This window comes from Rhinopithecus bieti, unplaced genomic scaffold, assembly GCF_001698545.2.
Source record: "Rhinopithecus bieti isolate Rb0 unplaced genomic scaffold, ASM169854v2 scaffold_6907, whole genome shotgun sequence".
In the NCBI taxonomy this organism is placed as follows: domain Eukaryota; kingdom Metazoa; phylum Chordata; class Mammalia; order Primates; family Cercopithecidae; genus Rhinopithecus; species Rhinopithecus bieti.
The window spans coordinates 1,620,381-1,634,934 of NW_016805647.1; the positions used below are offsets into that span (position 1 = coordinate 1,620,381).

The window sequence follows — 14,554 nt, forward strand, 5'->3', positions numbered from 1 at the left end:
TCCTCACAACCCTATAGGATAGATAACTATTATTGTTCCCATTTTATGAATCAAGAAATTGAGGCTCAAGGAGGTTGAGTAACTTGACTGTGAAAACAGTATGTTGACACACTTTTTTATTTATGTTATTATTTATTTATTATTATTGTTATTTATTTATTTTGAGACAGAGTCTCACTTTTTGCCCAGGCTGGAGTACAGTAGAGTGGTCTCAGCTCACTGCAACTTCCACCTCTCGGATTCAGGCGATTCTCGTGCCTCAGCCTCCTGCATAGCAGGGACTATAGGTATGCACCACCACACGCGGCTAATTTTTGTATTTTTAGTAGAGACAGGGTTTTGCCATCCTGGCTGGTCTTGAACTCCTGGCCTCAAGAGATCCGCCCACCTCAGCCTCCTAAAATGCTGGGATTACAGGTGTGAGCCACTGCAACTGGCCAGGCAGAACCCTTTTTTAAAGCAAGGAAGTGATGTCCTAGAGCAATATTAACATTTATATCCTTTGACTCAGTCCAATCATGCAAATTTGTTTTCTGGAATAATTCAAAAGAAGAAAAGAACTACATGCACAAAGACCTTCAACACAGCATAATCTTAAATAGCAAAAAAGTAAAACCATAGAGGCTCATGCCTATAATCCTATCACCTTAGGAGGCTGAGGTGGGAGACTCACTTGAGCCTAGAAATTTGAGACCAGCTTAAGCAACAGAGTGAGACCTTGTCTTTACAAAAAGTACAAAAATGAGCCAGGCATGGTAGCATGTGCCTGTACTTGGGAGAGGCTGAGGAGGGAGGATCACTTAAGCGTGGGAGGTTGAGGCTGCTCAGTCACACCACTGCACTCCAGCCTGCGTGAGAGAGTGAGACCCTGTCTCAAAAAAAAAAAAAAAAAAAAAAAAAACAACATAAATGCCAAACAAGAGAACATGAGAACATGTAATTTACAGAACATCCACATCCTCAGAGATACTGAGCAGTGCTGTCCCACCCTGACTGGTGACATGGATGTGAGTGTGGCTGATCTTTTCTGAAGAAGCAGTCCCACTACACTAAAGATGAGTTGGAGACTGTTCACCTACTTTGTACTCCTATTTGGAAATATTTAGGGGTAGTTTCTATGTAATGGGGTTTATGTGAACTCACTTCTCATACCCCCTCCTCCAGGAAAAGCTCTTGGTATTTTCTTGTCCACTTTTATTTTATTTTATTATTATTATTTTTTTTGAGATGAATTCTTGCTCTGTCACCCAGGCTGGAGTGCAGTGGTGCAATCTCCGCTCACTGCAACCTCTGCCTCTCAGGTTCAAGCGATTCTCCTGCCTCAGCCTCCCCAGTAGCTGGGAATAGAAGCGCACGTACCACCACATCTGGCTAATTGTTTTTGTAGTTTGGTTACAGATGGGGTTTCCCCATGTTGGCCAAGCTGGTCTCGAACTCCTGACCTCAGGTGATCCGCCCACCTTAGCATCCCAAAGTGCTGGGATTACAGGTGTGAGCCACCGCACCCAACCTCCTGTCCACTTTTAAATAATGTATTGCTCTAAATCTTCTTCATTAAACATTTAAAACTTTTCCCATAAAAATAATTATAGAACATCAACATGATTGAATATCATATGTCTATTGAAAATGTTTCCATGGTATATACAGTAAATTAAAAATCAAACTGTGAAAATGAATATACAATATTATAATAATAACAATTTAGAATATATGCAGTTGAATTAGGACCAAAAGGGAATAATTGTAAAATAAAAATAGTTAAGATTGTGGTATTGGTATAATCCCAGCACTTCGGGAGGCCAAGGCACGTAGATCACCTGAGGTCAGGAGTTCGAGACCAGCCTGGCCAACATGGTGAAACCTCGTCTCTACTAAAATACAAAATTAGCTGGGTGTGGTGGCAGGTGCCTATAATCCCAGCTACTTGGGAGGCTGAGGCAGGAGAATTGGTTGAACCCGGGAGGAGGCGGAGGTTGCAGTGAGCGGAGATCATGCCACTGCACTTCAGCCTGGGTGACAGAGTGAGACTCCGTCTCAAAAAAAAAAAGAAGCTTGTGGTATTATAGGAGGGTTTTGTTTTGTTTTGTTTTTTGTGTTTTTTTTGAGATGGAGTCTTGCTCTGTTTCCCTGGCTGGAGTGCAGTGGTGCTATCTCGGCTCACTGCAAGCTCTGCCTCCCAGGTTCACCCAGTCTCCTGCCTCAGCCTCCTGAGTAGCTGGGACTACAGGCACCCACCACCACGCCTGGCTAATTTTTTTGTGTTTTTAGGACAGACGGGGTTTCACTGTGTTAACCAGAATGGTCTCGATCTCCTGACCTCGTGATCTGCCCACCTCAGCCTCCCAAAGTGCTGGGATTACAGGTGTAAGCCACTGCGCCCATCCTAGGAGGGTTTTTTTAAAAACAAAATTTGCTTTAATGTGACTGTATTGTTTTTACTCTTTAAAAAAATCATAAAAGATACCCACGATAATAGGAAAGAATGCTTAATTAACCATACATGTGCTCTGCTGAAGAGAAACCTAAATAAATCATTGAACTAAAGTAAATATTTTGGTCAATACAAGGCATCTGAAGATATCAAACAAACTTGAGAAATCCATTTTTAGAATTGCTTTAATGAATTTATCAGCAATTTTGGAGACTCTTGGCTGATATCCATTTGGGATCTGTGGTAACTCTTCTCAATGTCATGGTTCATCTTTTGTCCAGGCTTTAAGTTAGCAGTTTTGTTCAGTATAGCTTTAGGCACTAGTGATTTTATAGTTCTGACTTTTGGTCTTGTTCTTGTATACCGTGTGTCTCTTTCAGAGAAGTCACATTTATGTATCCTGCCTCAGAATTCCGTGAACACACAAGATCCTCAGGGGACTTTTCAGGGGACTTTGAACTTGCCATTGCTTCTTTTGACTTAATCTCATCAGTCTCTTGAAGATTTACAAATGACTCTACCAAACCTTTTCCTGAAAAACTAAGAAAGGCCATATGTGAGGACATCATGTAGACAGAGTTTCCTGGTAGCAGTTTGGGGTTGCAGGGATACAGGCATTGACAGAATTTCAATTTTTTGCAACTCTTACACAAAGAAAGCCAAATAAAATTTACCTTAAACCTATGTTCATATTTTATTTCCTACCTTAAGTCAGGATTCTGTGGGGTTTAGGGATGAAGGAATGGCAAGGGGAAGAATTGGAAGAAGACTCAAATAATTCATGTAGAGAAAATGACCCCAGAATGCTATGCCTTCTCAAGCCAGCAATCCAGGACTAGTTAGGCAGCCACGACTCTCAGGCATGGCTGAGAGTCCATCTCAGATAGACTTGACTTTACTTGTCTTAACTTTACTAACCTGGAGTTTGATAAAGGCAATATTTCATTCACTACTTCAGATTCAAGGATGTCACTAATTGTTGTTTCCTAAAAGTAAAGAAAGGATGAATGTGAAAAGTTATAGTGATAAATCATTAGCTATATGACCCTAGAAAAAATATGTATATAATAGATATAATACCTCCACATAGTAGAAACAATGAAAAACATAAAAGGGTATAGAATGAAAAGCTGGTTGCCCTCTTCACTCTCTATATAATCTATATCTATTGATAGACAATCTATCTATATCTGTCTATCTAGTTTTACACATGGTACTATACATACTATCTTCACCTTGCTTCTTTCTTTTGTTACATATATTTTGGAGATATTGCAGAAAATTTATTTTTAAAATAACAGCTTTGTTGAGAAGTAACTCACATACTATAAAGTTTTCCCTTTTAGTGGGTTCAATTCAGTGCTTTCTAATGTACTCACACAGTTATGCAACCATCACCACTATCTAATTCCAGAACATTTTCATCAGCCCCCAAAAAAGCCCATACCCGGGAGCAGTCTACTCCCCATTTATTCCTCCCCCAAATCCTTGGCAATCACTAATATACTTTCTGTCTTTATGGATTTCCTTATTCTGGATGTTTCATATAAATGGAATCATATAATATGTGGCCTTTTATGTCTGCCTTCTTTAAAATATCATGTTTTCAAGGTTCATTATGTTATAGTAAGAATTAATACTTTATGTCTTTTATGGCTGAATAATATTCCAGTGTTTGGATAAAACACATTTTGTTTGTCCATTCATCAGGTGATGGAGAGTGGGCTGTTTTCACTTTTTAGTTATTATGAATAAGGCTGCTATGAATATTTATGTACAAGTTTCTGGTAGGACATATATTCTTATTTCTCTTGGATATTGTGATGGTCAGAAAGTTTTTTAAAAGTTATATTTATACTATTGAATATTGACAAATTATAAGTGCATATACTTATGGGTACAAAGTGATGCTATGATATATGATATGAAATGATTGAATTGAGGTAATTAACGTATCCATCACCTCAAATACTTATTCTTCCTGTCTAACTGAAACGTTGCACCTTTGGCCATTGCCTCCCTACCCCTCAGTCTCTGGTAACCAGCATTTTGCTCTATGCTTACATGTGTTCAATTGTTTTAGATTCCACATTTAAGTGAGAAGATGTGGTATTTGTTTTTCTGTGCCAGGCTTTTTTTCACTTAGCGTAATGTCCTCCAGGTTCACCAATGTTGTTGCAAATGACAGAATTTCCATCCTTTTTAAGGCTAAATAGTATTCTATTGTGTATATATACCACATTTTCACACACCATAGTGTATATCACATCCTGACTTCAAATCCTTTGGATGTAAATCCAGAAGTAAGATTGCTGGATCGTATGGTAGTTCTATTTTCACTTTGTTGGGGAAACTCCACACAGTTTTCCATAATTGCTGTACTAATTTATATTCCAAACAACAGTGTACAGGGTTTCCCTTTTCTCCACAACCTTGCCAACACATTATCTTTCGTATTTTTGGTTTGTTGAGATAGGGTGTTGGTCTGTCACCAAGGCTGGAGTGCAGTAGCGTGAACATAGCTCATTGCAGCCTTGACCTCCTGGGCTTAAGGAATCCTCCCACCTCAGCCTCCTGAGAAGCTACAACCACAGATGCACACCACTACACCCAACTAATTAAAACAAAAACTTTTTTTTGTACATACAGGGTCTTGCTGTGTTGCCCAGGCTGGTCTAGAACTCCTGACCTCAAGCAATCTTCCCACCTCAGCCTCCCAAACTGCTGGAATTACAGGGTTGGGCTACCGTTATCTTTCATCTTTTTGATAATAGTCATTTTGACAGGTGTGATGTGATATCTCATTGTGGTTTTAATGTGCATTTCCATAACGATTCATGATGTTGAGCTTTTTTTTTTTCATATATCTGTTGTCCATTTGTATGTCTTCTTTTGAGAAATCTCTATTCAGGCCCTTTGCCAACTTTTTAATTGGGTTATGTTCTTGCTAGTGAGTTGAGATCCTTATATATTTTGGATAGTAATCCCTTATCAGATGTGTAGCTTACAGATATTTTCTCCCAATCCATAGGTTGCCTCTTCACTCTGTTAATTGTTTCTTTTGCTGTGCAGAAGCTTTTTAGTTTGATGTAATCCCATCGCATTTGTATATGTTTGTTTTTGTTCCCTGAACTTTTCGTGTCAAATTGAAAAAATCGTTATCCAGATCAACATCATGTAGTTTTTCGCTATGTGGTGTTCTTCTAGTAGTTTTACAATTTCAGGTCTTGTCTTTAAGTCTTTAATCCATTTGGAGTTGATTTTTTAATGTGGTGTTAGGTAAGGGTTCACTTTCATTCTTCTGCATGTGGATATCCAATTTTCTCAATACTGTTTTGTTGAAGGGACTGTCAATGTCATTCTCAATGTCATTCTCATCCTTTGTCAAAACATCAACTGACTGTAGGCCAGGGGTGGTGTCTGACACCTAAATCCCAGCATTTTGGGAGGCCAAGGCAGAAGCATTGCTTAAGTCCAGGAATTTGAGACCAGCCTGGGCAACATGACAAGACCCCATTGCTACAAAAAATTTAAAAAATTAGCTGAGTGTGATGGTGTGCACCTATGGTTCCAGCTACGTGGAAGGCTGAGGTGGGAGGATTGCTTGAGCCCAGGAAGTTGAGGCTGCAGTGAGCTATGATTGCACCACTGCACTCCAGCCTGGGCAACAGAAAAAGAAAAATCAATGTGCTGTAAATGTTTGGGTTTGTTTTTAGGCTCTCTATGTGGTTCCATTTGGTCTGTGTGTCTCTTTTAATGCCAGTTCCATGTTGTTTTAATTATTGTAGTTCTGTTATATATATATGTATATATTTAGACAGGATCTTGTTCTGTTACCCAGGCCAGAGTGCAGTGGCACAATCATGGCTTACTGCAACCTCTACTACCTGGCTTCAAGCAATCCTCTTGCCTCAGCCTCCCAAGTAGCTGAGATTACTATGCCTGGCTAATTTTTTACTTTTTTGTAGAGATGGGGTTTTGCCATGTTGGTCTTGAACTCCTGGGCACAAGCTGGTCTCAAACTCCTGGGCTCAAGCAATCTGCCCGCCTCAGCCTCCCAAAGTGCTGGGATTACAAGTATGAGCCACTGTACCCAACCTGTAATATAGTTTGAAATCAGGTAGTATGAGGCCTCCAGCTTTGTCCTTTCTGCTGAATATTGCCTTGGCTATTTGCGAGTTTTATAGTTCCACATGAATTTTAGGACTGTTTTTTCTATTTCTATGAAAAATGACATTGGAATTTTCATAGGTATTGCACTGAACCTATAGGTTGCTTTGGGTGGTATGGGCATTTTAGCAATATTAATTCTTTCAATTGATGAACACTAATATCTTTTCATTTATTGTGTTTTCTTCAATTTATTTCATCAAAGTTTTGTAGTTTTAAGTATACGGATCTTTCACCTCTTTGGTTAAATTTATTCCTAAGTAGTTTATTTCTTTTGTAGTTACTGTAAATTGTATTATTTTCTTGATTTCATTTTTGGATAATGTGTTGTTGGTGTATAGAAGCACTACTGATTTTGGTGTGTTGATTTTGTATCCTGCAACTTTACTGTATTTGCTTTGAGTTCTAACAGTTTTTAGGGATTTCTATATATAAGATCATGTTGTCAACAAATAGACATAATTTCACTGTTTCCTTTCCTATTTGGATGCCTTTTATTTCTTTCTCTTGCCTAATTGCTCTGGCAAAGATTTCCAGTATATATGAAATAAAAGTGGTAAGCATGGGCATCCTTGTCTTGTTCCTGATCTTTGAGAAAAAGCTTCCAACTTTTCACCATTGAGTATAATGTTAGCTGTGGGCTTGTCATACATGGCCTTTATTGTATTGAGGTATATTTCTTCTAAACCTAATCTTTTGAGAGTTTTTATCATGAAAGGATTTGAATTTTGTCAAATGCTTTTTCTGTATGTAATATGATCATATGGTTTTTGTCCTTTATTATATTAATGTGGGGTATCATGCTTATTGATTTGCATATGTTGAGCCATCCTTGTATTCCTGGGCCAACTTGATCTCACTTGATCATGGTGAATGATCTTTTTATATTCTTGCCTGGTTTTGGCATCTGAGTAATGCTGGCCTCATTTAATGAGTTTGTTAGTATTCCCTCCTCTTTATTTTTTTTGAAGAGTTTGAGTAAGATTGGTATTCATTCTTTAAATATTTGGTGGACTTCAGGAGTGAATCCAGTAGGTTCTGATCTCTTCTTTGATGGGAGACTTTTTATTATGGCTTTGATCTCATGATTCATTATTGGTTTGTTGAGGTTTTCTGTTTCTTCATGGTTCAATCTTAGTAGGTTGTATGTTTCTAGAAATTTATCCATTTCTTCTAGGTTTTCCTATTTGTTGGCATATGGTTATTCCTAATAGTCTCTAATGATTCTTTGTATTTCTGAGATCTCAGTTGTTATTCTTTTTCATTTCTGATTTATTTATTTGGGTCTTCTCTCTTTTTTTTCTTAGTTAGTCCAGCTAAAGATGTGTTGATTTTGTTTATCTTAAAAAAAAAAACCCAACTTTTGTTTCATTGATTTTATGTATTGTTCTTTTAATCTCAATTTCATTTATTTCTGCTCTAATCTTTTTGTTTGTTTTCTTTTGAGACAGTCTTGCTCTGTCACCCAGGCTGGAGTGTAGTGGTGTGATCTCGGCTCACTGCAAACTCCACCTCCCAAGTTCAAGTGATTCTGCTGCCTCAGCCTCTCGAGTAGCTGGAATTACAGGTGCGTGCCACCACATCCAGCTAATTTTTTTGTATTTTTAGTAGAGACGGGATTTCACTGTGTTAGCCAGAATGGTCTCAATATCCTGGCCTCATGATCCGCCCACCTTGGCCTCCCAAAGTGCTGGGACTACAGGTGTGAGCCACTGCGCCCAGCCTGCTCTAATCTTTATTATTGCTTTCCTTGTATCAATTTTGGGTTTGGTTTGTTTTTGCTTTTCTCATTTCTTGAGGTGCATCTTTAGGTTGTTTATTTGAAGTCTTTCCACTTTTTCGATATAGGTGTTTATTGTTATAAACTTCCCTCTTAAGGTCAGGCATGATGGCTCAGGCCTGTAATCCCAGCACTTTGGGAGGCCGAGGCGGGCGGATCACCTGAGGTCGGGAGTTTGAGACCAGCCTGACCAACATAGAGAAACCTTGTCTCTACTAAAAATACAAAATTAGCCAGGCATGGTGGTGCATGCCCGTAATCTCAGCTACTCGGGAGGCTGAGGCAGGAGAATCGCTTGAACCCAGGAGGCGGAGGTTGCGGTGAGCTGAGATCGCACCATTGCACTCCAACCTGGGCAACAAGAGTGAAACTCCGTCTAAAACCAACCAAACAAACAAACAAACAACAAAAACCTTCCCTCAATATTGCTTTTATCATATCCCATAGATTTTGTATTCCCATTTCCATTTGTTTCAAGATATTTTAAATTTTCCATCTTAATTTCTTAATTAACCCATTGGTCATTTGAGAGTATGTTGTTTTATTTCCATGTGCTTGTGTAGTTTCCAAGGTTTTTCCTGTTATTGTTTTCTAGTTTCATTTCATTGTGTTCAAAGAAGATACTTGACACAATTTCTATTTTTTAAATTCGTACTTGTTTTGTGGTCTAAGATGTGGTCTATTCTGAAAAATGTTCTGTGTGCTGATGAAAAGAATGTGTATTCTGCAGCAGTGGGTATGTTCCATAAGTGTCAGTTAGACCTAGTAGGTCTAGTGTGTAGTTTAACTCCACTGTTTGTTGATTTGCTGTTAGGATGATCTGTCCATTATGGAGAGTTGGGTGTTAAAGTCACCACTAATACTGTATTGCAGTCTATCTCTCACTTTAGATCTGTTAATATTAGCCTTATATATTTGGGAGCTCTGGTGTTGGATGCATAGATATTTATAATTGTTATATTCACTTGCTGAATTGGCCCTTTTATCATTATACAGGTTATTCTCCTTCTCGTTTTTAGTCTTTGACTTGTAGTCTATTTTATCTGATATGACTATAGCTATTCCTGCTCTTCTTTGGTTTCCAGTTGCATGGAATATCTTTTTCCACTCCTTTTCATTCTCTGTGTCTTTATAGGTGAGATGGGTTTCTTGAGCGCAGCATATAGTTGGGTTTTATTTCTTTATCCATTCAGCTACTTGGTGAATTTTATTTTTTTGTATTGATTTTATTTATTTATTTTTTTGAGATGGAGTCTCGCTCTGTCACCCAGGCTGGAGTGCAGTGGCTCAGTCTTGGCTCACTGCAACCTCTGCCTCCCAGGTTCAAGTGATTCTCCTGCCTCAGCCTCCTGAGTAACTGGGATTACAGGCACATACCACCACGCCCAGCTAATTTTTTTGTATTTTTAGTAGAGACAGGGTTTTACCATGTTGGCCAGGCTAGTCTCAAACTCCTGACCTCAGGTGATCCACCCACTTCAGCCTTCCAAAGTGGATTACAGGCATGAACCATCGCACCCAGCCAAATCTTTAATGCTAGATCCCTGCCTCCTTTTTGGCTCTAGGTGGCACCTTAAGCTCAGGTTCACCTTGGCTCTAGTAAATGGTCAGAGCACTGCCTGTCCCAAATAGGGGAGGTCCCAAAGGGATTATCCTGGCAGTGAGGGAAGGCTGTCTAGGGGTTCATGCCCAGGAGACCTGGGGGACATAGCTCCTACAGCCACTCTTATGTCTTCTTTGGCTGAGTTACAGAGCAGAGTCCCACCTCCTCTGTTTCAGGGATATTTCAGGGATATGCCTGTCTTCAGCGGTATTTCTGCCTTTAGGAAGTTGTGATACTCCCCGTGGGTTAAGACAAGGACAGGTTTCTGGCTAGGAAACCCAAGAAAGTGGGGAATCTGTTTGACTACTTCAGTTTTACTTTTTCCAGCGTAGAAACCATAAGTTGAGAGATTTTCCAAACAGTGGGTGCCTGGCAGATTTGGGGGAAGGGCATTGTGGATGCAGAAGTTTGATTCTCCTACCATCTGCTCAGAGTGTTTCCACTTCTCGGTGGCCTTGGGAACTGACTCATCCTCATGCTGGAGTTCTGCATTGTTGCTGGTGCAGACCTCAGTGCTGTATATTTCTTTCTGTTTCTTTGTTGCGGGGAGAGAAGCCAGCTTGCCTCTATGCCACCATTTTGGAACAGGAAACTCCTTAAGATTCTAAGTTTAAAAACAATTTTGGAGTTATTTATTCTAATAGGTATCAAGATGTTAGAAGTTAGTACCTTTGACATATATGGAATATTGAGTTTGATGTGCTATAGTTCTGACCCATGTGATCCTTCTTATCTTGATTCAAGGGTAACAATATACATCTCAAAGCTATTGGTCCCAGACATACTCCATTAAGTCTTCTAACTCAGCACTTGTAATACTATAGGACTTATTTACAAATGTATCTGTCCTTCTCTACTAGACCAAAGGCCTCTGAAAACAGGGACTATCTTTGTATTCTTAGGACCTAGGCCATTTCTTGGAATTGATAAGTATTTGCTGAATGAATAAGTAAAAGAATGAATGACTAGACAATTGAAAACAGTTGTAGCTCAAGGAAAGACATAAATTACTGGATATCAACACACACTACTTGGCAGTTCTACTTTTGACAAAATTGGAAAAAAAAAAAACCCCAAAAACCCACTCATACAGCTTGGAAATAATCACCTCTCTGAGACCAAACAAGTCTTACAGCAAGACTGATCAACAAGCAGGATCTACTGTCCAGTATCTTGAGAAGAAACATCTAGTAGGTGATATAAACCAGAGAAGAAAGTAATCAGCCTCCATCTTGGTTTCAGAATATGATTCTGTTCATTGAAGTTCCTCTTGCTGACTTGCTTACCAGACAGACTATGGACCTGATCTGAACATGTACTATTTTCTGCATCTCTCTGTATTTAGCTACTTGTCTGCTTGAACTTTTGGAACATAATTGCTTTTCTTTCACTCAGATGCTCTCTTTAGGCTTGACTCTTTGCCATAGGAAACTTCATGTTACTTCGCTGAACCTCAGATTTGCTCATCTTTCATATGGGGTTAGAATCATACATGGCAAACAGGGCTATTAAGAATGAGGCACATATGTTAAAACACTGAATATTTATTCATTCTCAAATATTTATGGAGTACCTGTCCATAGATACAGTAATATATGAGATACACTCCTTGCCCTCCAGGAACTCACTGCTGAGTTAATCAGATAGAGAAGAAAAAGGGCAATGACAATACAGTGTGTTAAGGAAGAAGCTATGAGGCATATACAAATTTCTTGGAGATCACACAGGCGGAGATAGTTTACTAAAATCTCGCTGTTCAAGAGCAGTCTCAGGGTCTGCTATCCTGATGTGCAGCCAAGAGCCTCTTTGCCACAGCCTACCATGAGGCCAAGAGCCCAGCTACAGCTATATAAAGATGAAGGGAAAAGACAGCACAGCAGCCGTAGCAACTCGAACTTCACATTAAAGGCAGGCCCAATAGGAAGCACACATCTTACCTCTCCTCTGTGAATATGAATGCTCCTTATAATTCGCTCTAAGAAGCCAATCTGCTGTGTGAGACGAAGACTATTTTCCTGTAATTGCTTATTTTCTTTATCCATGTAAAGTACCCTAAGAATGGCATAAATCAGTGGCATGAGTAGAAATTTCTGTATCATTACTAAAAACCCAAAACTACATCCCACTTCCCACTGGCTCTGGATCTTAGACCACTGTCCAGATTTTAGAAGCAAGTTTGACAGAATAATTCCCACCATATTCCAAGACCAAGTGTGATATTAATACTGAGTGTCAACTTAATTGGATTGAGGGATACAAAGTATTATCCTGGGTGTGTCTGTGAGGGTGTCACCAAAAGAGATTAACATTTGAGTCAGTGGGCTGGGAAAGGCAGATTGACCCTTAATCTAATCAGCTTCCAGTGAATATAAAGAGGCAGAAAACGTGAAAAGAGAGACGGGCCTCGCCTCCCAGTTTACATCTTTCTCCCATGCTGGATGCCTCCCGCCCTCGAACACAGGACTCTGAGTTCTTCAGTGTAGGGACCAGACTGGCTCTCCTTGCTCCTCAGCTTGCAGATAGCCTATTGTGGACCTTGTGATCATGTAAGTTAACACTTAATAAACTCCTCTTTATATATATATACACACACACACACACTCTCCTTTACATATATACATACATATATATACACACATATGGAAGTCTGTGTGTGTGTGTGTGTATATATATATATATATATATATATCTCCTGTTCTGTCCCTCTAAGAGAACCCTAATACACCAAGTAAAAGTTAATAAGATTCTGGGCTGTACATGGTTATTAAATACATGTACAAGAGTATTAATTCTAGCCCTTGAAAAATTTAAGGAAGGATATGATCCCATTTAGGGATGGGAATGAAACAAGAGAGGCTCTGTATCCCTTCAAATATTGTAGCTACATAGCTTGTATCTGGTTCTGTTCTCATACTGATCTGCTTCTGATTTCTTGTGAAGTAGAAATAGTAGTAGCAGTAGCAACAACCATGTTTCAAGTACTTGCCATGTACTTTATGCAATGTAACCTACCCACACCATAAGCACTTAAAACTTTTCATGTATTAGCTCATTTAATATGCATAGCAACCTGATGAAATATAAACTGTTGTGACAAATCTGAGCCTCAGTTTCCTTATCTGTAAAATGACAAAATACTCCTTGGAAGAAACTTACTCTAGGGAAAACATTCAAGTCCAGTCCAGGTGATTGTGTCATCAGTAGGGCAAGGTAGAAAGATTATTCATGTTAATGCAAAGGTAATGAGTTAATTATGTTAGATCCTGACTGTCAGAAGCTATGACAGTTTGAGAAGAGCAGTGATTTATATGGGACATCTAAAAGGGAGACACAGAGAGTAAAAGATCATCAGAGATTCTCCAAGCCTGCCCAGAGATGTGTGCCCAAAGGAGTGGACAAGAACATTCCAGTCTGCTTGGCAGTCCTCTCCCCAGACTATGGTGCTATGGTCTAGGGCCAGGCTGCTGAGGTCCACATGCTGCTCTGTCACTGACTGGGCTGGGTGAGTTCCCTCACCTCTCTAGACCTTGGCTTCCTATCTGTAAAATAAGGCTAATAGTGCCTCTGTCCTGGGATTGGTGTTAGGATTAAATGAATGAGAGAGCTAGCATATAGTAATTGCTCAGACAAATCTTAATCATTCCAATTATTATTGGTGACATTATTCGTTAACATCAACCCACTCTCTTTGATTATAATTAAAGTCTCCTATGAAAAAGAGAATGCTCAGGCTGGCCGAAATATAACTTATTTTCTGCTTATAATATTTCTCATTAAAAATTAATACACTGGTATCCTGTGGATTTCATGAATTTAAGTTACTTCTGTGAGCCTAATTCTCTCTTATTCTACCTTAATTCCATAGGTATTGAATAACAAAAATGTGGATCAACACACACAAAATGACAGGCCAGAATGCACACAGCCAAGTCCTCAGTGAGGCAATGACATTATGAAACAGCCTATCTAAATAGCCAACCAGCCTCCTCCATGATATTTTTCTCTTTAACAATTTCTGCCACTTGTATGATCTGCTGAAAACAGCAGATAGCAGAGTGAGAGTTATAGGGTAGGCTACAAACTCAAAGGACAGTCTATAGAACCATCTCTTTGTTGAGGGAGAAACATCCTCTTGTGGAGTTTATTGGCTCCAGGCAGGATGGCACCTACCTGCTCTGGATGGAAGATATCGTCCATTTGTTGCTGTGGATCAACTGTTCTTGCTCTATGACTTGCTCCTGAAGTTTCTTTTTTTCTAGAAGCAGGGTATCATTTTGGGCAGTGATCTGGTCCTGCATTGCCTTCTCCTAGGGATTAGAAAGTCTCCTAATTACCACAGCAGGAGAATGATAAATTTAAGAGCATAAGCCTGTTTCTAAATCTAGCAGAAATCTTCCCTTATTTACTTTTTTTCTCCTGTCCCCTAGTCTGTTTCTACCTGTTTGCTGACATTGTCATTCATTGTAGCTAAATAGTTTTTCAGTTTTCGAGAGGTTATTTTATGTCATATATATATATATGTCATATATATATTTTATGTCATGTGTTATATATATATATATATATA

At 39.1% G+C, this 14,554-nt stretch overlaps 1 protein-coding gene and 1 long non-coding RNA gene across 2 annotated transcripts in view; one reads left to right on the forward strand and one right to left on the reverse strand.

Moving 5' to 3' along the window:
- LOC108530379 (uncharacterized) overlaps positions 1–14,554 on the forward strand; it is a 131,775-nt gene that overhangs the window by 19,742 nt on the left and 97,479 nt on the right. The window lies entirely within an intron of this gene.
- CCDC30 (coiled-coil domain containing 30) overlaps positions 2,602–14,554 on the reverse strand; it is a 126,509-nt gene continuing 114,556 nt past the window's right edge. Inside the window, 5 exon segments of the mRNA XM_017873228.1 lie at positions 2,602–2,974; positions 3,353–3,420; positions 10,409–10,591; positions 11,925–12,039; positions 14,158–14,294. Of these exon segments, the coding sequence (XP_017728717.1) occupies positions 2,764–2,974; positions 3,353–3,420; positions 10,409–10,591; positions 11,925–12,039; positions 14,158–14,294 (714 nt within the window). The 3' untranslated portion in view covers positions 2,602–2,763.